The sequence below is a fragment of the Amyelois transitella genome, chromosome 20, assembly GCF_032362555.1.
Source record: "Amyelois transitella isolate CPQ chromosome 20, ilAmyTran1.1, whole genome shotgun sequence".
Lineage (NCBI taxonomy): Eukaryota > Metazoa > Arthropoda > Insecta > Lepidoptera > Pyralidae > Amyelois > Amyelois transitella.
This window is the reverse complement of record NC_083523.1, coordinates 1,178,496-1,205,399: the sequence shown is the minus strand read 5'-3', so window position 1 is coordinate 1,205,399 and position 26,904 is coordinate 1,178,496. Positions and strand designations below refer to the sequence as shown.

The 26,904-nt window shown below is 36.8% G+C and overlaps 3 protein-coding genes across 3 annotated transcripts; 1 reads left to right on the top strand and 2 right to left on the bottom strand.

The window, feature by feature from the left end:
* Positions 1–3: 3 nt before the first annotated feature.
* LOC106135334 (calcineurin-binding protein cabin-1-like) lies at positions 4–6,726 on the top strand. The gene has a single exon (XM_013335602.2). It carries the CDS (start codon positions 108–110, stop codon positions 6,330–6,332), a length of 6,225 nt encoding a protein of 2,074 aa, XP_013191056.2. The 5' UTR covers positions 4–107; the 3' UTR covers positions 6,333–6,726.
* LOC106135335 (protein unc-50 homolog) lies at positions 6,720–10,704 on the bottom strand. The gene is made up of 6 exons (XM_060949937.1): positions 10,302–10,704; positions 10,012–10,077; positions 9,741–9,861; positions 8,449–8,585; positions 7,699–7,800; positions 6,720–7,418 (listed from the first exon to the last, which is right to left on the bottom strand). The coding sequence occupies exons 1-6, from the start codon at positions 10,534–10,536 to the stop codon at positions 7,282–7,284; spliced, it is 798 nt and encodes a 265-aa protein (XP_060805920.1). The 5' UTR covers positions 10,537–10,704; the 3' UTR covers positions 6,720–7,281.
* Positions 10,705–13,206: 2,502 nt separating this feature from the next.
* Positions 13,207–26,501, bottom strand: LOC106135301 (proclotting enzyme-like). The gene is made up of 7 exons (XM_060950110.1): positions 26,406–26,501; positions 16,582–16,636; positions 15,502–16,497; positions 15,070–15,262; positions 14,538–14,698; positions 13,881–14,137; positions 13,207–13,362 (listed from the first exon to the last, which is right to left on the bottom strand). Exons 1-7 carry the CDS (start codon positions 26,499–26,501, stop codon positions 13,207–13,209), a joined length of 1,914 nt encoding a protein of 637 aa, XP_060806093.1.
* Positions 26,502–26,904: the final 403 nt, after the last annotated feature.

Sequence of the window (26,904 nt, the reverse complement as noted above, 5' to 3'; positions counted from 1 at the left end):
CAAGTTATGAGCAACTTGAACAAGTAACCGGTTCACTATTTTATTTATTTATTTTCTGAACAAAATAACAACTATTAAGACTAGAAAGTGTTATAAACGTTTAAAAAATGATCAAACTATCGGCATTAAATAATGAGTCTGAAGAAGAAAGTAGATCAGAGGAGGAGGTGACTAGAGAAGCTTTAGAACAGATTGCACTACAGCAGTATGCGAAGGCTCTCGATTTGCAGAAAAAGGGTTGCCTTCCTGATGCTACGCAACTTCTTAAAGATTTATTAGATACAGAGCTGCTCTATGATGTCAAGAAGCCGGCGCCAGGTGAAAAAGTTACCGGCCCATTATTTAATTTGAAGTATTTGTGTTACAAGAATTTGGCGTCAATGCTAAGTTCTGCCGGGCAAATTGATGCGGCTATAGAATGCTATTGTTCAGCGTCTGATCTCGACGATACGGATGTGACACTCTGGCATCACCTTGGCCAAATTTGTATGAAGGCTAAAAAGTATGAAATGGCCCTCCAAGCTTTCCAGCGCGGCACGGAGCGCAATCCCCGCCACTGGCCATGTTTGGACAAAATCGTTACACTCCTTTTGGGCCTGGATTGCAAAGAAGAATGTATTGCCACTATCTATGATGTTTTGCAACTTGATCCCGGATATTTGCGGGGGATAGCTTATAGAAAACATATTTATACTACATTTCCTTATGTAAGGGACTACTTAGAATATCTTAATCCTATGTATAAATGGAATGAAAAAGATGATGAGCCATTTGACGAAGAGAAAGCAGAGAAATTGGTGAAGGAAGCTGATGAAATCCATGAAACATTTTTGGAACAACAGAGGGCCGACCAGTTCAAATGTTCAATGCCGATTTTAAAGTTAAAGAAACCTATTACTAGTCTCTCTTGGGCTTCAGTTGGAGAATCTTTAGTCCACATGCATCATTTCATGACAGAAAACTGCTTTAGCCATGCATGTCATATTGATATAGTCTTTGAAACAGAAGAAAATGTGGAACCAATGGAGGTACAAGAGGAATCAAAAGGAATAGAAATTGTGGAGAATAAACCTGAAGACACTAATACAGACACTGAAAAAAATGCAGAGAACATTTCTGAAAACGAAAATAATGATCTTTCTGATAAAGATAAAGCAACTACTGACACAGAGAAGGTTGAAAGTGATGTTGAAATTGTGCCAACGGAACCAACTTCAGAGGTTCCACAAGAACCTAAACAGAAAAAAGCTCCGGTCAGGAGAAGAGGCAGTGATCTTAGTTTTTTGCAGCAATGGGAATGGTGCAACAAACGCCGATCTGGTCGTAAAAAGCAAGCCAATACAAAAGATCGTCTTGATGATAACATTTATGATATGTTACGAAGAATGGTCCCTGTTTGTCTTACTCCAGAAATTGTGGAAAAAAAAGAAAACCAAGCAAGAGAGGCATCACCTGATATGACTGACCTTGATAAAATGTTTGAAGCAAAAGAGAAAGAAAATATTAAAGAAGTTGAGGTATATTTTGGATCAGAAGAGGAACATAAAGATGTTAAGACTTTTATCACTAAATACATAGAATTACGAAAGGACATTATTGATATTTTAAAAGATTATCTTGATATTTTAGCTAAAAAATGGAAAACACAGTGGCCTGATAATCTTCCAAAAATATTCATAGAAGCAAGTAAATGTTATTATGGTCATGTTGATACACCTTCATATGGAAATGATAATACTGAAGATTTGATACAATATACTTTTGTGAATGTCTTAGTTGAAGAGTTTTCAGTCAATGAAAAGTTTAATTCAAATACAGATGAAGAACAGCAACATGATTTGAGTGCAGTTGATACTATTGGTCTAGGGTTAAATTTGAAGCCACATCTATTTTCAAGTACAGACTGTTTGGAATTGACACTGAGACATCTTTGGGTTAAATTACACATCCACATGTTGAATAAATGTGACGAGATGGCCTTGGATTGCCTTTATCAACTATCTTATGAGTTTGAAGCTATGGGTGATTTTCATGATAAATATAATTTAAACCTAATCAATTTCACATTCAAACCTGTAATTAATGAAATTGAAATATCAGTATATATACAATTTTTGGAACGAAATAAAAAATTGTCTACAGTCATGGATTTATATAGCAGCTGTAACTATGAAGAGGTTTTGGCTATTGTAATCGATTCTTTTGAACACTGTAAGACTATGGCCAAAAAACAAGAAGAGGAAATGTCTTTAGATTTTGCTGTACAGCTTTCACTTATTTTAGACACTTACTGGGCACTGGATAAGGTTGACGAATGTTTCAAATGGTCATTGACCTGTTTGCATGAGGCACTTAAACACTTTTTTCGTTACACAAGTGGTTCCTCGGATTATGACAAGTGGACTTTGACTGTGGTCAAAATTTTAAGTTGTATGGAACATATATTGTCAACTGAGGGGTTGGCGTGTTTAGATGAAGTCTCACGAAAGGAACTCAGCCAAGGTTTGGAAGACCTAATTAGAATAATTGGTCATCAAGTGGAGACAAATGCTTCAGAAATGCCCTTTGGCACAGTAATTCCTTGGATAATTATGCACTATATACTACAAAGGGAGGAAGACCAAGGAAGAGGAAGGACTGTAGATGAAAAGGATAAAGCTTCAGGTGATGATATCCCTAATCCATTGATGATTTTGTTCATAGCTCATGAACAGTTGGGAAATAGAGGATGGTGTGCGGCATCTGAAGCTAAATTATTATATTTCACTCTTGATACAGTTGTGCCACGGTTGCGATCTCCAGTTCTGGCTAAATATTTAGAACAAATTACTCAATATATGGAACAATGCGTGTTTTGCTTGTTCGGACATCCAGCAAAGAAACACAAGTTGAAATATTTGATTGACCACAATGTGACTCCTCATTCTTTAGATTGGAATAGAGCTCAACAATTATACGAGATCTTTAGACCCCCAGTGCTACCAGCGTTGGAAGGGAAGATTTCCGGTATAACAGCTGATACTGAACAACTGTTTCATCATATCCTTGCACTTCTGCCCCCAGAATGTGATCCACAAAAATATGTTGCAGAAATGGACAAATACATAAAGAATGTAGAAGATAAACTACCAGTAGTTCCACCATTGTTGCCATATAAGATGAAAGACATTTATTTCCTTTTAGGTGATTATTATTTCAAGAAAGAAGAGGGTAAGATGTCTGTCAAGTTCAACACTTTAGATGTCATTATAAATAATGATCGATTAGAATCCTGGGCGGAAATATCACTGGCTAAAGTTGTTAATGTAGAGAGACTATTGAATTCTTGCAAGAATCTCAAACATGAAAGAGAAGTTTTGAATCCAGCTAAATCAATAATTCGATGCTTCAAACGGACTTTGGATTTAGATCCAACACATTCAAATATGTGGATTGAGTATGGCATATTTGTGTATATGATACATTCATTTTGTTCGAGACTGCTTAAACAAGCCAGCGAATCACTGAGCATGGAAGATTTTGAATCTTTAGAAAAACAGAAAGAAGATATGTTAGACACGACACATAAATGTTTCACGACGGTTTTGAATGATCTCAATAGTAGTCACGACAGCGAGAAAACAAATGAAGATTCCTGGCTTCCATACTACATGTTAGGGAAAGTTGCCGAAAAGCGAAATAAACCACCCGCCGTTTACTTGCAGTATTATATGCAAGGTGTAAAGAATTTACAAGAAACAAATGCCGTATATCCATTAAAAATTAATTATAGTACTCCACCACATTTAAGCATAGAAGTATTAGAGTTGCATTATAGGATTCATGCATCTATTCTAAAATATATTGAACAACATGAGAATAAGCCTATTCCAGCGTCAGTCGGTAAGATTTTCAAAGAGTGTTTAGCAGAATGGAAGAACGGACCATTTACAAAGAAACCAAAGAAAGATGGCATGCCTGAAAGTGAAACCGAACCTAAATCGGCAGAAATGGTACAAGCAGCGAACATTTTGAAACGGTCCGTAAGTGATGCAGGTGAAGAAGAAACGAACGAAACGAAACGTCTCAAGTTAGAATCGGCAGCCGCTAAAGTTCGCAGATCAGCGTCCTATGACACAGAAAGGATCGCCAAAGATACTTCGGCTGTCGAAAAAAATGCTGAACCAAAACCAGAACCTGAAACAGTTGCAGAGAACAAAGAAGCGGCATTAGAAGAAGTGAAGATAGATAAAACAGTGGCAGAAAAACCAGCCAGTGTAACAAGCCCTGATAATAAGAAAGATACAGAGAAAAAAGACGAATCTTCTAGTGGGACATCGTCTTCATCATCATCCGATTCTAGTTCCAGTGACTCGACGTCGGATAGCACCAGCGAATCTAGTCGAGATAGCGAATCGAGTAAATCATCTAATGAACCTAAACCATTGACTGATGACGAAATTATGGCGATTGTTTCCGATTGTTTAGACGCTCTTGAAGACTGCTCTAGCCGTTTCCCACAGCATTACAAAGCTATTTACAGACTCGCCCATTATCACTTCTACTATAAAAAGGGAAAGGATATTGAAAGATGTCGAGATCTTATGCTTTCAAACTTTACTTCGAGATCTGGGCAGAAATTGGGCGGACTGTTTAGCGAACGAAAAACTTCCAATTTCTTTAACAATGTCTGGAAGATACCCGTATCGGAGGTAGACAGAGCCGGTGGATTCGCGTTCCATATGAGTCGTTGTGTCCTTCTGACTATGGAAATACTGAAAGAGATTGACGATCATAAAACCTTGCTAGATTTGAGTCTACATCTTCAAAGAATACCGGAATCGGATAAGAAATACTTACGAGATGCTGACAGGGAAGAACTTGCACAGCAGGCATTTTCTTTATGTGTACAATCACTCAGAGGACAATTGACTAAATTCATACAACAAGCAGACTTAAAGAGTAATGAGGTCGAAAAACAAGCGCTCAAAAGTCTTACGTTGGATATTTATAGAGCACACCACAGAGCACAGAAACAAGCCCAATCAAATTCAAAGCAGTTTACAAACTTGCTCGTCGAAGCTTACAAACTGATTTGTCCGACTCCTATAACTGAAAATATGAATCTTGTAGATATGAGTTTGAGGTATTGTCACTCGCTCACACAAATTTTGAAGCAGCAAGCAACACAGGCGAGTTTGGATAAAAGTCAGAAGGCGGAGAAAAAGCAGAACACTAAAGCAGCTGAGAGTGTTAAGGCGACGGCTTCGATACCTGTTGCTCCGGCGAGCAAACCTGACCACAAGACTACAGCATCGACGTCAACGGCCGCGGCTGCAGCCACTTTACCAAAAATGTCTAACCACGAAGTTACAGCTGCCATACAAAGCTACTTGTCCATGTTGAATGATCCATTATCGCAGCAAACTGCGGCCGCGTTGTCCTCGCTCTCATACCTCAGTAATTTATCAGCTCTTGCTGGTTATTCATCGCTCCAAAACACTCTACATTCATCTTTGCAAAATTCGCTAAGCAATTCCTTCCAAGCGGAATTTTACCGCCAATTCCTCTCTCAGGGCTTCTCGTCTTACAATTTGCCAACTTCACCTCCCAAAAAGCAAAAACGTGGACCGAAGCCATCAAACCCATTGCCTCGACCAGTGACTACTACTGCGTCTCAAGTCAAGCCCCCTAAGTCATACGGAACTGCATCGATGATGACTTCTACTGCAAAATCTACATCAAATTTAACCACTGCAAAATCTACATCAAATTTAACCACTGCAAAATCGACATCAAATTTAACTGCTCCCAGTCTTCAAAAGTTAAGTTCGGTAACTGGTCTTTCAAAATCAGTTACTGGTCATCAAAAATCAGTTGCAGCTCCGCAAAGATCGGTGTCAGCTCCTCAAAAACCAGCGCTATTAGCGCCTTCAATGGGCACAGTTCTACCAACTTTACCGGCGTCAATGACTGCGAATCTGTCTTCTTTCGGCGGGTCTTCTAACTCTTCATCGCACACTTACTCCGCACATTCTAAACCATCCACCGCTCACATGTCTAGTGCGACTACCGTCTCAGCTATTCACACGAAACCGCCATTGCCACATACTCAAGCCGGTTCCGGGAAAACGCTGCAAGAAAAGTTGGCAGAGCGTCAGAAACACATACCGAAGGCACCAACTATACCTTTAGATATCAACGCTTCTATAAGCAAGTTGCCTTCTTCGCTGACTATTACGAAGACGTCTGTGCCGAAGCAGCCTGCGGTCCAACCGAAAAAAGGCGAAGCAAAGAAGACAGTGCCGAAACCTATATCTTCAGATGAAGTTATTGTACTTGATGATGACTGAAAGCACTCGTTCATAATTTATTATTTAAAGGTAAACAAAGAAACAGCAAAATACAGTTTCGACGTGTATAATGTATATATTTTTTATGAAATTTTGTAGTAACTGATTACTTTCTTGAATTACTATGTCTGGATAACTTAATAAGTTGTTGTGTGCTTTTTTTTAGTGTAAAACAATATTAAGATAAAATTTCACTGATATTTAATTAAAGTGATTGTTGATAGTAAAAATGAAAAATAAATGGGTAAAAATATACCTTACAATGAAATCTTTGTCCCCCTTTAAATAATTTATTACTAAATCTTCTGTTAAAAATAAAAACAATTACCAATGTATTTTTTTGTGATGTGATATATTAAAAATGGATTGTAAATTAATACAACCGAGTCGTTTAATTAATAATTTTAATTATAAAAAATAATATTTACAATAGACTTAGATTATAGTGATTATCTCGTAATCGAATTAAATATTCTTTTCTATATTAACATGTTTTTTTTTATTGTTCAAACACAAAACATTCATTCCAATAATTTTCTATATTAAATACCAGATAACCTGGATTTTTACCTAAATTATAACAGTTTGTTAAGGACATATGTATGTACTTGATATGAGTACAATAAATTATGGACATTCTTATGTTAAAAACTCCACTGCTTTCGTACGAACAGAGCGGTCATGTTTATGTGCCGTTGACTGTACAGGGACATAGAAAAGTCCACACATACATTTTATATATAAATGTTCCTTTAGTTGTAATTGGACTATTGAAGGCGTACTGTACCATGAATTATTGGCCATAAGTACATTTCATTATTTGTATGTTAGGTTTTACATTTCACCATTAAAGTTTTAGATTCCATACCTATTGATTATAAGTGCTTTAGTACTTTGGCATCTAGTCCACTGTTAGCACATATTTTTCCCCACTTATAACATATTCAGTCTACAGCACCCGATAATGGTAGAAATTCATGAGCATCAAACTAAGGTTCCAACCGGCTAACAGCGTTCCTATGTAGACCAGAACGAGAATTGGGAGTGGCAGCAGGAACACTCTAGCGTTCTGTAGCATCGGTAGATCTGAAATAATGGTGTTACCAATAAAGGATGTGCGGTTAAACAATATATAAATAATATACAAGTATTAAACGATATTTTTATCCTGCACATTCAGGGAACTGGATGTGTAACCATGATCAATATAATACCGATTATCCAAGTCAGATGAGAGTCGCTTCGTGTAAAAACCTGACCATACAGGATCCATGGTCAAAGGCACACCCCTGGCTCCTCTCCAGCGAGGTGAGGATGCAACTGGGACTTAAGCCAGGACGAAGAAGGAAGAGAGAAAGATACTCACTGCTATAACCAAGGAAGGTGATATACAAGTAGTATATAATGGAGGCGAGCCAGAACGTGTTGGATACGAAACAAGACAGGTACCCCCCGTGGATCAGCAGATCTGAAATTAATCCATAGTTATTAGACTAAGTCACGGCGATAGGTCAGGTCAAAAGTACCCGAAACCGATGACGCAAACTCATCATGAAGGGAATTATGAATATAATGTTTCGTAGGAATTGGAAATATGTAATCTCAGCGTACCTTCTGAAAGGGTGGTCTGATTTTGATGTAATTTAAAAGGTATGTAGGTTCTGTCAATATAATTTTTATATTAGTAAGGCAACTAAATCGGTTAAGTTGTTTTTGGGATATTCACAAAAACTTCTGGCTTACCACCAGGCAGATTGAGGTGAAACGCATTCGAATTATAATTAAAAAAATAAAAATAAACGCGTTCGTGAGGTCTGAATTCACGACGAACGACGAACAAAACTACTTGATCGATTTTGATGGTCCACGAATTAAAATTTTTTATTGACACCACCACATACATTTGAATAAATTTCATCAAACTCAGACCAACACAGTTCGTAAGATACAGCATTACAAACATACATATATACAAAAAAAAATGTATATTTTCGTCCCAAATCGACTAGCAGATCTAACTAATCATTCACAGTTAAGCAATAAATATTTTTGAGTTTGAAAAACAAGCTTCGCTCGCCTCTGTCAATTATGAACAAATAAACAAGGGAATACATACTATTGAACAGTATTATCTGGAAGCAATGTAGCAGAGACAGTGGGGGGAAGAACGCGTTTATGTGCACGTCGAAGGCGTACCCCCACTCCACGTCGGGGCCGTCGAGGTCCCGGCGCAGGTACTTGTTGCTTATGTACCTGTTAATTTATTTATTTATTTTACGGGACAAATTACACTGATTGAGTTAGCCTCGAAGAAAGTTCGAGACTTGTGTTACGAGATACTAACTCTACGATACTATATTTTATAATAAATACTTATACTTATATAGATAAACATCCAAGACCCAGGTCAATCAGAAAAAAATATTTTCTCATCATGCCCAGGTTGGGATTCGAACCCAGGACCTCCGGTGATACAGACAAGCGATTACAACTAATATGTTTGTTTCTTTGTTTGTAATATGTTTACTGCATAGAAATTTACACAGTAAAAAATAATATGGAGTATGGAAAAGAAGGCAAAATATGTGACAACATGGAGACATCTCCCAGTGTGTCACTGAGGTGTGGCATAACAGTTGCTTTTATCTATACTAATATTATAAAGCTGAGGAGTTTGTTTGTTTGAAGCGCTAATATCAGGAACAACAGGTTTGAATTTAAAAATTCTTTTTGTGTTGAATAGACCATTAAAAGAGAAAGGCTTAAGGCTTTATAATATTACGCTGCAACTATAAGGAGCGAAGAAATGATGGAAACTGTGAAAAAAACGGGGAAAATTATTCATCCTTGAGTGCTTCAATGATGCCCAAAATAACTATTCCAGGCGGACGAAATTGCGGACACAGCTAGTTATTTAAATTGCAAAACAATGTTTGCCGGGACAGCTAGTATACACTAAGTATAGAAAAAATAATAGAAATTGAACTCGATATCTTTTCATGGATGTTTGAAAGGTGACTATAGGATTCTTCTTTGCTCAATTTCATCATTCTGCTAATCAGCTGAACATGCCCTTTCATTTGTGCCGTGTGGTTCCCGGCACCAATACAAAAAAGAATAGGACCATTCCATCTCTTTCCCATGGATGTCGTAAAAGGCGCCTAAGGGATAGGCTAACAAACTTGAGATTCTTGTTTTAGGCGATGAGCTAGCAACCTGAAACTATTCGAGTCTCAATTCTATCTTAAAGCCAAATAGCTGAATGTGGCCTATCATTCCGCTCAAGACTGTTGGCTCTGTCTACCCCGCAAGGGATATAGACGTGATTATATGCCCTTTCAATATTTTCAAGAATGTTGGCTTTGTTGTGATGTGCCATACTAGTATTTATGCATAGAAAGAACTCACCAGAAAAACGTTGACACCAGGATGCCGGCCCCGATGAAGTCCACGAAGACTACAAATAACACGAACAGTGCCACCTGTCCCCAGCTCAGGCTCATGGCCAGCGCAAAGCATATTGAAGACACTGAAATTTTATGAATAATAAGCTTATTTTTTTTCAAACTAAGATAGTAAAATATTATTGTTAATGACTTCATTGAATGCCATTAGTGGGATCTCTACTGTATTAAATTAACCGCACCAGGCAAAATGAACTAATACAATATATACTTACAAAATAACCACACGCTGAGTAGAACTACAAATGCCGGATCATCTCTGGCAAACTGCGATTTTGTGTCTGAAAATATATAAAACAATGTTGCACATAAATATACATCAAAGGCAGTCTAAACTTGAAGTTTAGAGGCAAGTTTGAAGATCAAGAAAGGCAGTAAGACAGGTCTCTCACAGATTGAGAGAGATTTTTATCTCTGCAGTTAACAGGCACAATAATGTGTATAAATTTCGATAATTAAAACAAAAATAAAAGCCAGTAGTCAAAACAAAAGTTATATTACTTACGTTTCCTATAATTAAAATTTCTAAACACTTTCTGTGGAGCTACAAACAAATACACCATTTGCCAAGCTGCGAATTCGAAGTCCATTTGATTGAACTTGAAGAGCCTTCGAAGGTATTTGTACCGCTTGACCGCAGCGCTGGCTGTCGTAGCTTGGTAGTTGGCGGGAGCAGGCAGTGGAGAAGTACTCCTGGGGTAGTTACTCAAGCTGGGAGTTGGTGAAGTGGAATACTTCATTTTGTGTGTTTATTTTGAGTCTTGCTTGTTATAATATTGTAGTGATCTAATAATATTGTCTAGAATACTTTACAGAACTAAGACCACTCTTTATTTATATCGATAATAATTACAAAATCATGAAATAAATATGTACTCTAAACGATGACACATTCATCCATCCATTTATCAGTGACATGACAGTTTGATAAAGTTCAATTTTGACAATTTTGACATTGATAGATTGTTAAGCGTAGGGATGTGCAAATGTAACTTGATTATATTAAATGGAATTTTAATCGATTACATTCAGTTAGTTTTCTTCTTTTTTCATTGCACTAAGGACGGAATGTCTCGCTGGCAAGTTTTTAATTATAAGAAATGTTGATGGACGAGTTAACATATTAAATGAGCATGCTATATTAAATCATACAGCTTAACGTGGCCTATCAGTATTTTCGAGACGTTTGTTTGTTACATAAGGCTCTGCCTATTTCGTAAGGTATAGGGACGTGATTATACGTATGAATGCATGACGCTGTCTTACGTTGAGGGACAATATCGTGAGGAAATCTGTTAATTCAGGCAACTAAATGTGTAAACCATGAGCTGAGCAGTCAGATTCCCTGATAAGGTTGTGGAAGTCTACCGGAAATTGCTTCTTATGTAAAAACGGTCGTGATGTTCAATACAATACTAATTATCTTTATTGCCCATAAAAAATAAATACCTACATACTTATGGTCACGACTATATCCCTTGTGGGGAAGACAGAGCCAACAGTAAAAAAAATACATATGTAGTAGAAACATACATTATGAATATGTTAAGCAAAGGTGCACTTTATTGCTAAGCAATTTCTTCCAGCCTATCTTTGGGAATGAAAGGTAAAACATGGAATAGGGACAGCATACCTAACATATATACGTGTATAATACTGTATGTTTTCCGTGTGGTTCCCGGCACCAATACAAAAAAGAATAGGACCACTCCATCTCTTTCCCATGGATGTCGTAAAAGGCGACTAAGGGATAGGCTTACAAACTTGGGATTCTTTTTTAGGCGATGGGCTAGCAACCTGTCACTAGTTGAATCTCAATTCTATCGTTAAGCCAAATAGCTGAACGTGGCCATTCAGTCTTTTCAAGACTGTTGGCTCTGTCTACCCCGCAAGGGATATAGACGTGACGGTATGTATGTATGTATGTATGTATAATACTGTATCATAGTCAAAGGTGCACCCAGGCTGCTAAGGTTGTAATCGGGACTACCGTTAGTAGGAATGAAAGATTAAAAAAAAACAGTTTTTACATTACTTAGAATTTATTTTAAAAATACAAATTTAATCTAACTTATGGTATACAATTTTCAAGTCTATAAAAAACGAACAGTCATTATTATATCACATACCTAGGCTACTAGAATCTTGAAAACAAGAAAAACTTCTATTTCTATGAGAGTATGTAATAGGAATTAAAATAAGTTATTGAATAAATAAATCGACTATACCACACTTTTATGGCAAAAAATAAATAGCTTTCTTATGAGACTATTAAAAAGGATAAAGAAATATGGTTTACCTGATGGTAAGCGGCCACTGTGGCCTAAGAAATGAAATGAGTGTGCTTCACGCGCGTTAGTGAAATAAAAAATATATGTAAACTATTAAGGTATCCGTGAAAGTACCTACCTTATTACAATATTTATTTGGTAACCGGATTGCAATTAATCCCATTTTATAAATGGTAACCTAGGTACCTATGTGTGAAATTTGTTTAGAAAAATGTGAAGATGGAGTTACCCTCGCATATTAGGGAAGTGGTAAAGATTTCGGTGGAAACTAATAAAACAACCAAACAGTGATTCATAAAGGAAATCTGATTTGAAAGTTGAAATCGACGATTCAGACAAGTTGAGAATATTTAATCTCTAAAGATTTCTTTATACAATACTTTGATTCATAAAAATAATGAACATATTATTATATAGCTTGTTGAAAGTGGAAAGCAATGTCACAGTCAGGTCAGGTCAGAATGAAATTTTTAAAGATAGCGATCCTCTATCATGTGACAATCTTATTTAGCGCAGAATGACGCGACATCCACTGACGAGTAAGAAGCTATCAAAATCACCCTGTTTAAATGATTACTCATTTAAATAAAGCACGGCCGTAACTGATCCATCGTATGCACAACCGTGGTGTTACAGACACAGATGTCATTGCTACGTTTTAAAAAAACACCATTTGAGTCCTTGCATCCATAACGGTGTTGTTTCAGAGCCCGGGGTCTCCAGCTAAATCTATCTGACTTGACAGATCTTATAAATTTTAATGGTATAATTAATTTAAAGAACTATTTTTTGACATAAACGTCCTTTCGTGAAAATGACGTTTTTGAAAAAAATCCTGCAGTGCAATTTGTTACCGCTTCTTCTGCACTGACGCTTTGAAAGCGGCAGTAAACTTAGTTTTATTTGACGACAAACAATGTTGTGAAACCAAAAGATATCACAATTATTAAATGATACTTATGTGATATGAAGTGTCCCATAATAATGAATAAAAATTTTGAATTTGTTTCGCATAAACTTTCATATGAAAAATCGTATGAAAACTTAATGCCATTAAAGTTTATGACACCCAAATTAGGATCCTTCCAACTGCACTTCTGAAATATTTTTGAGGAGCTATTAAACAATATTCTGCTGCAGCCAGTTGTTGTAATGCGTGACCCTGGTGTAGACCCCGGGGTACCCGGGTTCTCCGCACTTGTTCCCGAAGGAGACCACCCCGATTTGGGTCCAGCGACCGTTGGCTAGCAGCATCAGGGGCCCGCCGGAGTCACCCTGGAAAGAAAAAAACAAATATCATACATACAAACATACATACATATATCACGTCTTCGGCACATACGTACAAAAAGTACAGCTCAGTTTTATTTTTTCATACTCATCGAAAAAAACTTCCTAATGCGGACCAAGTCGCGGGTAAAAGCTAGTTGCCAGTAAGTGGCTTGTATATGACCGTGTGGTTCCCAGCACCAATAAAAAAAAAGAATAGGACCGCTCCATCTCGTTCCCATGGATGTCGTAAAAGGCGACTAAGGGATAGACTTATAAAATTGGGACTCTTATTTTAAGCGATGGGCTAGCAACTTGTCACTATTTGAATCTCAATTCTATCATTAAACCAAACTGCTGAACGTGGCCTATCATCCTTTTCAAGACTGTTGGCTCTGTCCACCCCGCCCCGCAACGTATATAGTCGTGGTTATATGTATATATATAACCAGAATGTCGAGCCGGCAATTAAACATACCCAGCAAATGGAACACTGGATTTCAACGCAATTTATCATTCGTTACCTGGCATGCGTCAACACCTCCTCTCGCATAGCCGGCGCATAGGAATGTGTCGGTGATAGGCTGGAAGTATGCGCGGTCGCAGTCCTCGTTCCTCCACACGGGCAGTTTGGCCTCCAGCTGCTTGGTGCTCTCCCCGCCGCCGTACCTGGTGGTGCCCCAGCCCACCACGGTGGCGAGGGAGCCGTCGAATTGCTGGCGGGAAAGCTCACCCGTCGGTAGGCAGATGGGGATCACGTATTTGGATTTTTGGACGTTGTCTGAAAGGAATTTTCGGAGTGCTACTGAGATTACAAACATATATATAATCACGTCTATATCCCCTGCGGGGTAGACAGAGCCAACAGTCTTGAAAAGACTGAATGGCCACGTTCAGCTATTTGGCTTAATGATAGGATTGAGATTCAAATAGTGGCAGGTTGCTAGCCCATCGCATAAAAAAGAATCCCAACTTTGTAAGCCTATCCCTTAATCATAATCATTTATTCCTCGAATATGGTTACAATGTTGGTTACGACATCCATGGGAAAGAGATGGAGTGGTCCTATTTTTTTGTATTAGTGCCGGGAACCACACGGTACGATACACATAATTAACAAAGTTTAGTTACAATTCTAACGAGAGCAAGAACCCAGACCAAAAGTTAGTAAAAAACTTTACCCGCTAAAACTAATACAGCAATGTCATTGTAAAAGCCAATTCTTGAGAACTGCTCATGGGCGCGCACAGCGGTGACCCGGTGGGTGACAGGGCGGGAGGGCTCGTCTTCCCGCGCCAGGTCCACGTCACCCAGGCGAACGCTGAACTGACGGGCTGGGAATCTGGACAGAAGATTGGTACCTAGACATCAAATTTTTGTACAGAAATCAACAGATTGAGCTAGCCCCGAGGTAAGATCCTTTAAAAATAAATCTTAATAATTTTTTCTAGTGACTTCGATTGGTCATTAATATAAAAACAATCACGAATTTAAATTCAAGCATGTACAAAATACAGGTGAGCACAACTTTTTCAACAATAAATTAAGAATCACCCAGGTTAAGACTAAATACACGTGGAAAAAAAAGTAAAAAAAAAAAACAAAAATATATCATGTATCATTGATCATTGATGAGGATCATCTCAGTTATAAGAGGTCGAACGCTTGGTGGCTCCAACCTCATTGTTTAAAAAGGCAAAATGTTCAACTCACGGTCTCTGCTTCGAGTCTCTTGTACAATGGGCTGCAGTCAACACATGTCGCTTCCCAACCAGCGTGCCTCCACACCAGAATTCCCTGCGCTTGCTGCCGTGCAAGAAGATGGCTGCCATCCAGGGCCAAGCCCCGGGTTTAGACTCCGTGCCACCCACTATCCGTCCACCCTCGTCCTCTCTTTGCCCGCAATCTGGAAAGCATAACATTGTGATCTGTTATGTTCTTATTGTTCAGTGTCGTAAGCCAGGATTTGATAAGGATTTAAGTAGTAAATGATTCGTAAATTATCACCAATTTACAAAATAAAAAGTCAACATAGATGAAAAAGAAATTGCAGCCGGAAAAATAACAGCTTAAATCTAATGAAAAATTAAGTCCATCAAATGATTGTAAAGCGATTCATTATTACTTACCTATTCGGTAACTTACCATCCATATCCACAGTTAGGGAATAATTTCCAAGAATAGGAGGGGCAACCGTGAAGAAAGTTGTAGTCGTAGGTCGAGGGGTAGTAGTGGTTGTAGCCCTTGTGGTGGTAGGTCTTGGTGTCGGTCTTTGAGTGGTGGTGACAGGTTTAGGCTTTTTAGTAGTGAGAGTTAAAACTGCTGAAGGTTTCTTTACTGGCTTCGGTCGCTGAGTTGTCACTGGCACTAAGTACGTGGGCTTACTAGTCGTAGTCACAATTGGTTTTTCCGAAGTTAAAACTGAAGGCACTATTGCATTCTTCGGACAACAGACTCCGGGTACAAACAGATCTTTGAAGCATAATGATTCCCTCAAATTGACTAAATTCAACAGCAGTTGAGGGCAGTTACTGAGATCTTCACATATACCTTCTTCGCCTTCGGGTGTCGTACAATATTTAGCTTCATCGTTTCTGTTGATGTCGCTTGTAGCTATTTTAGTAATGGGTGCATCGGGAAGTACTCTTGGTAACGCTTTCTTGACTATCGGTGCTATTTTATCTGTAACATTTGGTCCTAAAACGTTCTTGCTTATCGTGTAAATAGCTTGTGGTAACTGTTGTAAGTTGGGGTCCGTTTCATTTCTCTCATTTTCACTGACCATGTCTACAAGATAGTGTCCTACAGTGTTTATTGCACCCAGTGTTTCAGATATTTTGGTAAAAGCTGACTCTGAAAGTAGTCTTCCATCATTTGGGTTGTTTGAATTGAATGGATCAAATGATGATCTTTGTTCGTAGTTTGGTTGGAAGTTTATGGGTTGACCTTGGCTTTGGTGTAATCCTTGGGTAGTATAAGGGCTTTGGTTATGTCTGAATGGTTCGTTATAAGGACCATTATAGAAGTGTTGGGGGTAATCATCTGGCGATCTTTTCCTGGGTGCTGAGAATTGATGCCATGGTGGGTTCCCTTGCTGCAGATGTGGGTTCGGCCACTGCTCACCCGTTCTCACGAAGGAGACTGGAAGAAAACTCGGTATATTTGGCGTGTTAGGAGTAAAAGTAATTAATGTAAGGTATTGTGACATGGATCAATGATGCATACCTACCCGGATGGTGGACTGGATACTGGCATTTGATGTCTGATAGAACGAGGATACCTGAAGCAAAGGCAAAAGGTAATTATTAATGGTGTGTAACTGTAAGATAAAACAAAAATTATACTGACTACAATAAATTTAAAAATACACCAGAATTTGGAGTCGCAACAAGCTCTAAACAATTTCGAAATGAAATTAATTTTGGCATACCGATTCCCCGAAAAAGGGTATTGGAGATGGCAGTTTAAATAATTAGTTTTTAAAGCCTTTCTTATAACAAACTCTATTTCGAGGCACTAAGGTTGATGCCGAAAAGGTAAACCTGGTTTCTAATTTAGGAGAGATCAGATTTCTCTCGTGTTTTGGTCGCCAATAAAACTAAAAAGGAGCCCTACAATTTTGGTTACATGTTTTTTTTTATTTTATTTGTTTACGTTTAAAGTGAAAATTTAGTTTTGAAATCGGAAACGTCGTTTCTTTTTTTTTTATATATTTAGATACGAGTATTGTTAAACTCCTGTGGGTATTTTGGGATAAAAAGGTTATGTTATTTAGGGTTATATTCTACCCGTGGATATAATTTCATCAAAATCTGTCTAGTAGATTTTGCGTGAAAGAAAAAAAGAAGAAAGAAATACTACTACACTGCATCCACACATCCTTTCAAACTTTTGCATTTATTAGATAACAATAATAGGAAGTGGTATTTTTTTTTTGTGTAAAGTAAATTCGTTTGTTTGTTGGTTCGTCTGTTTGTACTTACAAGTATCTTCTTTCCCCTGTCAAAAATTTGGGGAACATATAAATATTTACCAGTTGTTTTAGTATTAACATACTTATCTACTTACAATATGTTCATGCATCAGCTAAAAATACCAATCTGGACCGAATCCGCCTTAAGAGTGCTTAAAGTAACATTTAAAAATAAATGTGCCGTGTGGTTACCGGCACCAATACAAAAAGAATAGGACCACTCCATCTCTTTCCCATGGATGTCGTAAAATGCGACTAAGGGATAGGCTTATAAACTTGGGATCCTCTTTTCAGCGACGGGCTGGCGATCTGTATCTATTTGAATCTCAATTATATCATTAGGGCCAAACAGCTGAACGTGGCCTTTTAGTCTTTTCAAGACTGTTGGCTATGTCTACCCCGTAAGGAATATAGACGTGACTATAGATATGTATGTATGTTAGAAACAAAACCATAACTTGCCTATTCGTAGTCGGCTAACAATTTAAAAGGCACGTTTTGTATGGATCTCATCCACACATTGAGCAATAGGAGATTTCCCCAAGGTCTCTCCGTATCAGTCTCGTTGCTACAAAACATATTGCGCAAGTTAAGGCACTTTCACGTGGGTACTAATAGTGATTTAGTCGTTCATTCATTTTAAAGCAGGCTTCCTCAACAATTGGAACGTGTTTACTATGCAATGCTAAGAATTTATGTGAAATTGTTTTTGTAAGTAATCAAAATGCTTTACATAGTAGACGCGTCTTAATTGTTAATTTACAAAAAAATAGACATATCTGGATACATCGACATAGATACCTCTTCACATTTTTGTTTAAATGTAGACATTCGTCCGCGATTTAGCTTTTGCGAGATCTATGTATATTTGTAAGCCCAATGGCTGAACGTGGCCTATCAGTCTTTACAAGACTGTTGGCTCTGTCTACCCCGCAATGGATATAGACGTGATTATACTATGCATGTATGTATATATATTTCTACACATAACACTCGGAATATAAATAACTTAAATTTTAATGGTCATGTGATGATTTTCGCAAATATTTATGAAGGCGCATCTTAAAAAAGGTTGAGAAACCCTGCTTTAAAGTTATGCACTGGCATGAAAGTGTGACGACAAGGTTACATGAAAGTAAATTAGTAGTGTCGCGGGCGCAATTGGTTTAACAAAAGAATGTAAGCTACATACATATATATAATCACGTCTATATCCCTTGCGGGGTAGACAGAGCCAACAGTCTTGAAACTACTGAGTGGCCACGTGCAGCTGTTTAGCTTAATGATAGAATTGAGATTCAAATAGTGACAGGTTGCTAGCCCATCGCCTAAAAAATCCCAAGTTTGTAAGCCTATCCTTTAGTTGCCTTTTACGACATCCATGGGAAAGAGATGAAGTGGTCATATTCTTTTTTGTATTGGTGCCGGGAACCACACGGCAACATACAAGCTACATTTATGTATATATATTACTTGATATTATTATTTGATAACATGCGAAAGTAAGTTTGTTTGTTAGCTCGATAACTTCATCGCAGTTAAACCGATTTTAATGAAACTTTCTACAAATAACGCTGTTGAGTTAAAACTTGAGTTCTGAGGAGGAACCTTAAGGGTGGATGCAGCAGTAAAATAATGATGATAAATAAAATTAACATTTTCTAAATACATACATATAAAGGGCAAACAGTCTCGTACATTCAGCTGATTATTTTAATTTTGTAATTCAGATATAGTGACAGTTGCTAGCCCACCATTTTAAAGACGAATCCCAATTTTATAAGCCCTATCAATATTGAAAAAATGTGCTAATTTTAGATAAATTGATGCAAAGGACGTCCAGGCAAAGGGTCAGGTCAAGAATACCCGAAACCGCCGAGCTTGCATGAAGAGAGTTATGAATGTGGATGAAACGAAGGAAGTATGCAGAGGTCGTGACAAGTGGAAAAATGTAGTCTCTGCCTTCCCATCCGAGAAAAAGGCGTGATTTTATGTATAAATGTATGCATTTTGATGCACCTTGATTTGGTGTCGTGTGTACCTGTATTTCACTATAACACAACCCGATACATTTTGGCAAACCGCACCAATCAACCTAGATTTTGCTGACAAAACCTGGCAGGCGCAGCGAAACGGGTAACATCGTTTGGAATTATACAGCTTTTTAAGTAGGTAGGTAATGCCGTGTGGTTCCCGGCACCAATACAAAAAAGAATAGGACCACTCCATCTCTTTCCCATGGATGTCGTAAAAGGCGACTAAGGGATAGGCTTACAAACTTGGGATTCTTTTTTAGGCGATAGGCTAGCAACCTTTCACTATTTGAATCTCAATTCTTTTATTAAGCCAAATAGCTGAACGTAACATACATTCTTTTCAAGACTGTTGGCTCTGTCTACCCCGCAAGGGATAAAGATGTGGCTGTATGTATGTATGTTTAAGTAGGTACTTAACCTTTTTCATACCTATCACTTTTATATATTGTATACTAGAGGCCGCCCGCGACTTCGTACGCGTGGAATAAATCCCGCGGGAACTTCGGAATAAAAAGTTAGCCTGTATGTTATTCTGGGTCTTCAGCTACCTACATACCAAATTTCATCGTAATCGGTTCAGTAGTTTTTGCATGAAAGAGTAACAAACATCCATACTGACATACTCACAAACTTTCGCATTTATAATATTAGTAGCATAAAAGAAAATCAATTAAAACGGTATCACAGATCTCACGGCTGTGCATTAATATTTCAGTCAGTCATTCATTTTCTTCTTTTATCTTCTTGTATATAAAATTCTCGTGTCACAATGTTCGTTCCCGTACTCCTCCGAAACGGCATGACCGATTCTCATGAAATATTGTGAGCATATTGAGTAAGGTCTGAGAATCGGCCAACATCTTTTTTCACACCCTTTAGTAATAAGGGTTGTCCACACTTAAAAATTTTTTTAACTAGAAATTAAAAATTATTTATATGGCAAAACAACGTTTGCCGGGACAGCTAGTATATTTTATGTAAGTATTTTGATGAAAATCTTTATAAATTTCACTGAAAAAGTTGAAAGGTCATGTTATTAGAGGAAATTATGCATGCCCCTTAAGTAGTCTAGTCGCACTGCAATAATATTATAAAAATAAAAAAATCTACTGGACAGATTTTGATGATATTTGGTACACGAGTAGAATACAAAGTGGAACAACATGATAAGTATTTATTTCGAAATTCCCACGGAAGAGAAACCCCTGGGCGCTGCTAGTAACATCTATTATAAACAAAACAAAACACTATCTACAGAATAGGTAGTCTTCGCTTGTCAAAGTCATGAGTATCTTTTTCATGATTGATCGATTATTGATTGACTCGAATAGTTTAAAAATAGACGTCGTTCGTTGCACTCGATTCATTATTGTTACGTGGGCATTATTTATTATGCAATTTGTTTGTGTGTTCGTCTGTCCGTGCTAATTTGAAGGTGATGAGTTACGTGATAGTTTTGATGGCCAAGTTTAATATGATTTATTATTAATGTATATATTTTATATCTTTCGTAAAAGACGACTAAGGGAATGGTTAATAAACTTGGGATTATTAAAATAAGGGATACAAATGAACTTCTTCTAGGCGAACTTGGGATTCTTCTTTTAGGCGACGGGCTAGCAACCTGTCACTATTTGTATTTCAATTCCATCATTAAGTCATACAGTTGAACGTGGCCTATGGTATAAATGTGACTATACTTATGTATCTTATTGTGCATGGAACAAGCCTCCTCGGCTATGAAGGGGAGCCTGTTAAATTCCTGCTATTAAATTTATCCAATATGGATTGGATAAATTTAACAGACAGGATTCGTCAGACAGGATTCGCTTCGTTTATAAATCAGACTGATGAGATGAGATGAGACTTTCCCAATCAACGTGAAAGCGCACCCTGGGCTCTTCAAATAGGTTAGGATGTAACTCGGATTAACGTCAGAAAAATGAAGATGTTCGACCCACTAAAATCAGAATAAAAATGCAAATAATCTTTAACCTCACTTTTGGCTCGGTAAATATTTACGACCACAATCCTCGGATGGGGATTACCTTCGTATTACGTGACTGTTGACATCACCACTTTCACTAGAAGGCGGCCATTAGTCAGCAGAAGTGGCGCACGCGCAGACATTGCCACAGATAAAGCTAGGGCACCCGGACCAACAATTTTATGGTTTGTTGGTAATTATACACTTTGTAATATCTTCATTCTTCGGTTTTCGATAAAGATCGAATATGATCGAAGACTTCAATAACTAATACTACCCCGTAAAGGATAGATAAATTCACTAGCCACGATAAACTCGAAGGCCAAGTTCAGCTGATTGGATTAATGATAGAATTGAGATTCAATTAGTGACAGGTTGCTTGCCCATCGCCTAAAAAAATCCCAAGTTCATTAGCCATTCCCCTTGTCGCCTTTTGCAATATCCATGGGGAGATGGAGTAGTCCTATTCTAAACCACATGGTTATTGATAAGACAGACAAAAAAAAATCTGTATCAACCTATTTAAGAATATTTTATTTTTGTTTTCCATGTAACAGAATCCATCCATCTACATATTTATTTTAAGTAAAGACATGCTATTTTTAAGTGAAAATAACTTATGAATGAATGCGCAAAACGGATGCATTGTGGCGTAAACATGTAACTTCGCAACGCAACGCAACGCAACGCAAGTGATGCGTAATAGTTTTGTTGTGGGACATTTGTGGGACAGGATGTAAGAGACGTTGTTATAAAGTTGGGCGTATTGCGACATGTTTTCTTCACTGTTTCATATTGAACTCAGTAGCGTCGCTTGTTATTTTTTCGCGTATTAATCAAATTTGTAAAAAATATGTGTATGTACTTAATTTTGTACAAGTGTAACTGTAACAACGTACCTATGCAAGATGAATTCCAAATACTTAATTAAATTAATTGTTTACGAATTTTTACTGAATAAAATTAAAATTATCATAAAAATGTTAAAAAAAATTATAAAAATATGTTTATTAAACAATGTAAGTACGTCTTCTTCCAATGTCCGAAAATTGATTTATCTATTAATTTGTGAAATTAAAATTGAATTCATCATACTTTATACTTTTCATTTGGGGTACCATTTTTACAGCAAGTTAATCCTTTTTGGTTTATACATATGTACATACATATGTATGTGTCACGTCTATATCCCTTGTGGGCTAGACAGAGCCAACAGTCTTGAAAAGACTGAAAGGCCTCGTTCAGCTATTTGGCTTAATGATAGAATTGAGATTGAAATAGTGACAGGTTGCTAGCCCATCGCCTAAAAAAGAATCCCAAATTTGTAAGCCTATCTCCTAGTCACATTTTACGACATCCATGGGAAAGAGATGGAGTGGTCCAATTCTTTTTTGAATTGGTGCCGGGAACCACCCGGCACATTTGGTTTATCCTAAAGATAAGATGAAGTGAAGAGTTAGTTTATAGACAGAGTTATTAACACCATTAAGTAAAATTATATATAATTTGTACAATTTAGACAAATTTAAACTGTCACAAGCCGTTCTGAAGCTTAAAATGAAGTTTCCACTTACCGCCAAGACGCGACCGTCAATTAAGATTTGGCAGATGAGTAATTAATTAAATTCTCATATTTATGAATTAATATATTAACTTGGAATCGAAAATTAATGAAGTATAATAAGGCATGGAATCAGATTTATTAAGTTTGATTTATTATACTTATAAGGGAATACATTTTTGGTTGCATTATGAGAAGTAAATAATTACGCCTGGAATAACATGTGAAAAAAAAACTAATTCAACCGAAAATCGGTTTTAAAAAAAATTATTCAAGTAGTTTATGAGATAGGAAAATATGAAATTTTCTTTTAATATTGAGTAGGTATATTTAAAGAAAATTTCATATTTTTGTATTCCTAGACTGTATAAAAAAACTGTATTTCAAACTTTAGACCCAGTAGCTTAGGTTGTCAGATGCCAGTCAGATAACAAGTCAGGTTATGTTTTTTATTTAAAAAAAAAAAAATCATTCGCATTCGTTTGAAGTTTGTAATAAAGCGATTATAAATATTACTCAATACGATCGCATTCCGCTATTATACGGTTACACCATATAATTACGTGCGCATGCGCGCATCAAACACGACGCTATGTTCAGTACGATGAACTACGGCGGCCTCAGTTTTAACATTCGACTCAAAGCTAAAATTTCTGTGTCATAAAGATATTCCAAACAAGCTGCAGTCCCATGTTCGATTCCCGGTCATTACATGATGAAAATAAACTTTTCTGATTAGGGTTTTGGATGTTATCTATTTGTTTTAAGATAAAGTATCGGTCAGGTAGGTACTGTCTCATAATAGTGTTATAACACAAGTCGTGAACTTATTATTCCTTTTTTTATCGGGCGAAATGTCGCTATTTCGCTTTTTATTATGACGTGAAACGGGACAGCGATAGTGTTTCGCGCGATAAAAACGGCGTAGCGCGTGCCACGCTACGGGGGCTGTTGACAGGATGAAACTACCTAATCCTTCATTCGCCTGTTACGACATCCACAGAAAACAAATAGATCCAATTTTGAAAAAAGTATGACATTAACATAACTTAAAAAAAAAACTCTTTAAATTAACCTTTTTCCCAAATGTGGTTCCCGGCACCAATACAAAAAAGAATAGGACCACTCCATCTCTTTCCCATCGATGTCGTAAAATGCGACTAAGGGATAAGCTTACAAACTTGGGATTCTTTTTTAGGCGATGGGCTAGCAACCTGTCACTATTTGAATCTCAATTCTATCATTAAGCCAAATAGCTGAACGTGGCCATTCAGTCTTTTCGACTGTTGGCTCTGTCTACCCCGCAAGGGATATAGACGTGACCATATGTATGTATGTATGTTTTCCCAAATCGTGTAAGCAACTCATCTCGATCAGATTAAAGCTCGCGATAACGTAGTTTGTTAACTCAATATGTGTAGATGTAGAGTAAGGAGCCACGGGCGTAGCTAGGTAGAGACTTACACAGGGGTAAATAAAGGGGCAATTTTTAAATTTACTTAAGCGTATCTATTACTAGGTATTAAATTTTTTTAATTATTTATAAGAGCTATCTAGTTTAAATCTTTTTTCCTACAATTTTTTGTTTGACGGCAAAAATTTTCCGATTAGGACGATTGAAAGACAGAACTGTTCTGTTGTTCAATTGCCCGATACTTAAATCATGTATGATTATGAAGTATATCCAACTCACAGCTGTCAGTTGCTTGTAAACTGGTATGAGAAATCCAACAACGCGATGTAATCACAGAAAATGACATGCTTGCATCATTTTTTTACTCAAAGCGATGCCTCTAACAATGTAACATTAGTAATAAAATTTAAAAATCTAATGTTAGTGCAAAAAACCCTGCTCCTATCGCGGAGTACTATAAGAGGCAGGTTATTTTAAGAAATTCTTTATCTGCCCCCCCCTTAACTGCCTCCCTTCCCTTTTCATAGGTTCTGGATACGTCCTTGTGTTGGTTGCGGAGTGCTCACTTTAATTAAGTTATGTGTCGTCGCTTGGAGCTAAATTGACAAGTTTGAAACTTACAAGTTATAAATACAGTATTTTATATTGAGTGGCATAAACTGTTTGCAGTTAAATAGTTATTATTCTAAAAAAATATTAATAAAAAATGGATATGACCGGTTGTCTAATTTTTTTTTTATAATTCCTAATTATCTCTAGTACCAATACCAGATTAAAATGTCATTAGTATGCCTACTTATAAAATTTTAAATATTCCTTCGTTATCTCCAAGTTTTCATCATATGATCTTATACTGATGAATATAGAATCAATCTGAAGTAAAAGGATATAAAAAAAATCGTCATAAAGTTGAATTAAAAACCTTCTCTTTTTAACCCTTTGACCGCCATAAGCAAAACCGACAAACGTGTCACCGACGCCACGGGTACTTTTTGCGAAAACGGCGGCACTTTGAGGATAGGGTTGGGTAAATAGTTATCGAAAAAATATTAAAAAAAAACGAACCTTATTTATTCCTTGTTTAATTTTTCCCGTTACCACACATAAACATCAAACAATACATATTACTTGATTTTAACCAAAAATAATGCAATTCAAATATATAAACACATAAAAAAAACCTTTTAAATGATTTCAATGACATCGATTTTTCACATCACTAGGCGACTCCTTTAGTCGTCCGTGGCGTCAGTGGTGTATCTTTTCGGAGATAATTTATTAAATCGATAGTGTTGTCCACGAGCACGATAAAATTATGATAGCGGTAAATTTCGATTACCTACTTAGTAGTGTAATTTTATCTAATTAGTTCCAGCAGAAAATTTGATCACATTACACCAGTAGGTACAGCAAATTTTGACATCGCAACACTTTTTTTGAATAAAGACAAAACCAATTTTACCTATATAAGTACCCACTTAAGTACATAAAAAAAGTATTTTGTTCCATTATAGATTTGTAGGCCTTTGCTAACCAAATCAATAAATATATAAATAAAAGTCAAAAATTAAGTTTTTGACTTTTATTTATATATGTATTGTCTTACTTAACAACACCAACAAAAAATAAAAATTATGAATAATTTTTTTTTTTTTATGATAAAGCTGGAAACATGGAACTACGCAAAGTGCCACTGTACACACTGCACACATGTATCTGGTGGTGCGTCGTTTTTTAGATCGAGCACAAAGTTTACATCGAAGTTTCTTTTGTTTGGGAACGTATGAAGGCATATGTCGAGCTCCGTCTCCGGGCAAGAATCGCGTAGGTTGTTCTAAGGCACGAGATGTAGACGGTAATGTTTTATGAACTGATTGCTCACCATATTTCTGAACAAGCTGTTCTATTAATACCAATTGGTATTTCCTGAAACTAGGGCTAAAATCGTCTTTGCAAGTTATTTTAAAGATATGATACGAATTCAGCAAATGTAAGTCTAGGATGTGAAAAAATAGTTTCTTATACCATTTAATGGTTTTTCTTATGCATTGTAGACCGCTTAACATCATATCACAGACATCCACGGCACCCATATTTTTATTATAGTCAATGATACACTCAGGCTTCAGTTTAGGCAAACCAGTCATTAGGTCCATTTTTTCTGTTGGCCCCATTTCGTCTTTATGAATAGTTGTTAACATATGTATATTTTTTTTATCACGCCATTTCATAGCCATTATAGGGTCAGAATACAAAGCTTCTCTATCTCCTTTCTTTAAATTCTTAAATTTTGGCATTTCGCTTCTATTCGGCTTTACTGTACCACATGTATGTATACTTCGTTGCTTTAAAAATATAGACAATTTTGGACTTGAATACCAATTGTCAATGTATAATTTCCTATTAACACCGTAATATTCTTCTAGAAGTGTTGCAACTACTGAGCCACTTGCGCCTAAATTATCAAAATGTGTTAATTCCGTGTCTTTGCCGCAGTATACAATAAAATCCAAAATTATTCCCGACAACACATCACATAAAACGAAGAGCTTGATACCAAAACGATTTCTTTTTTTG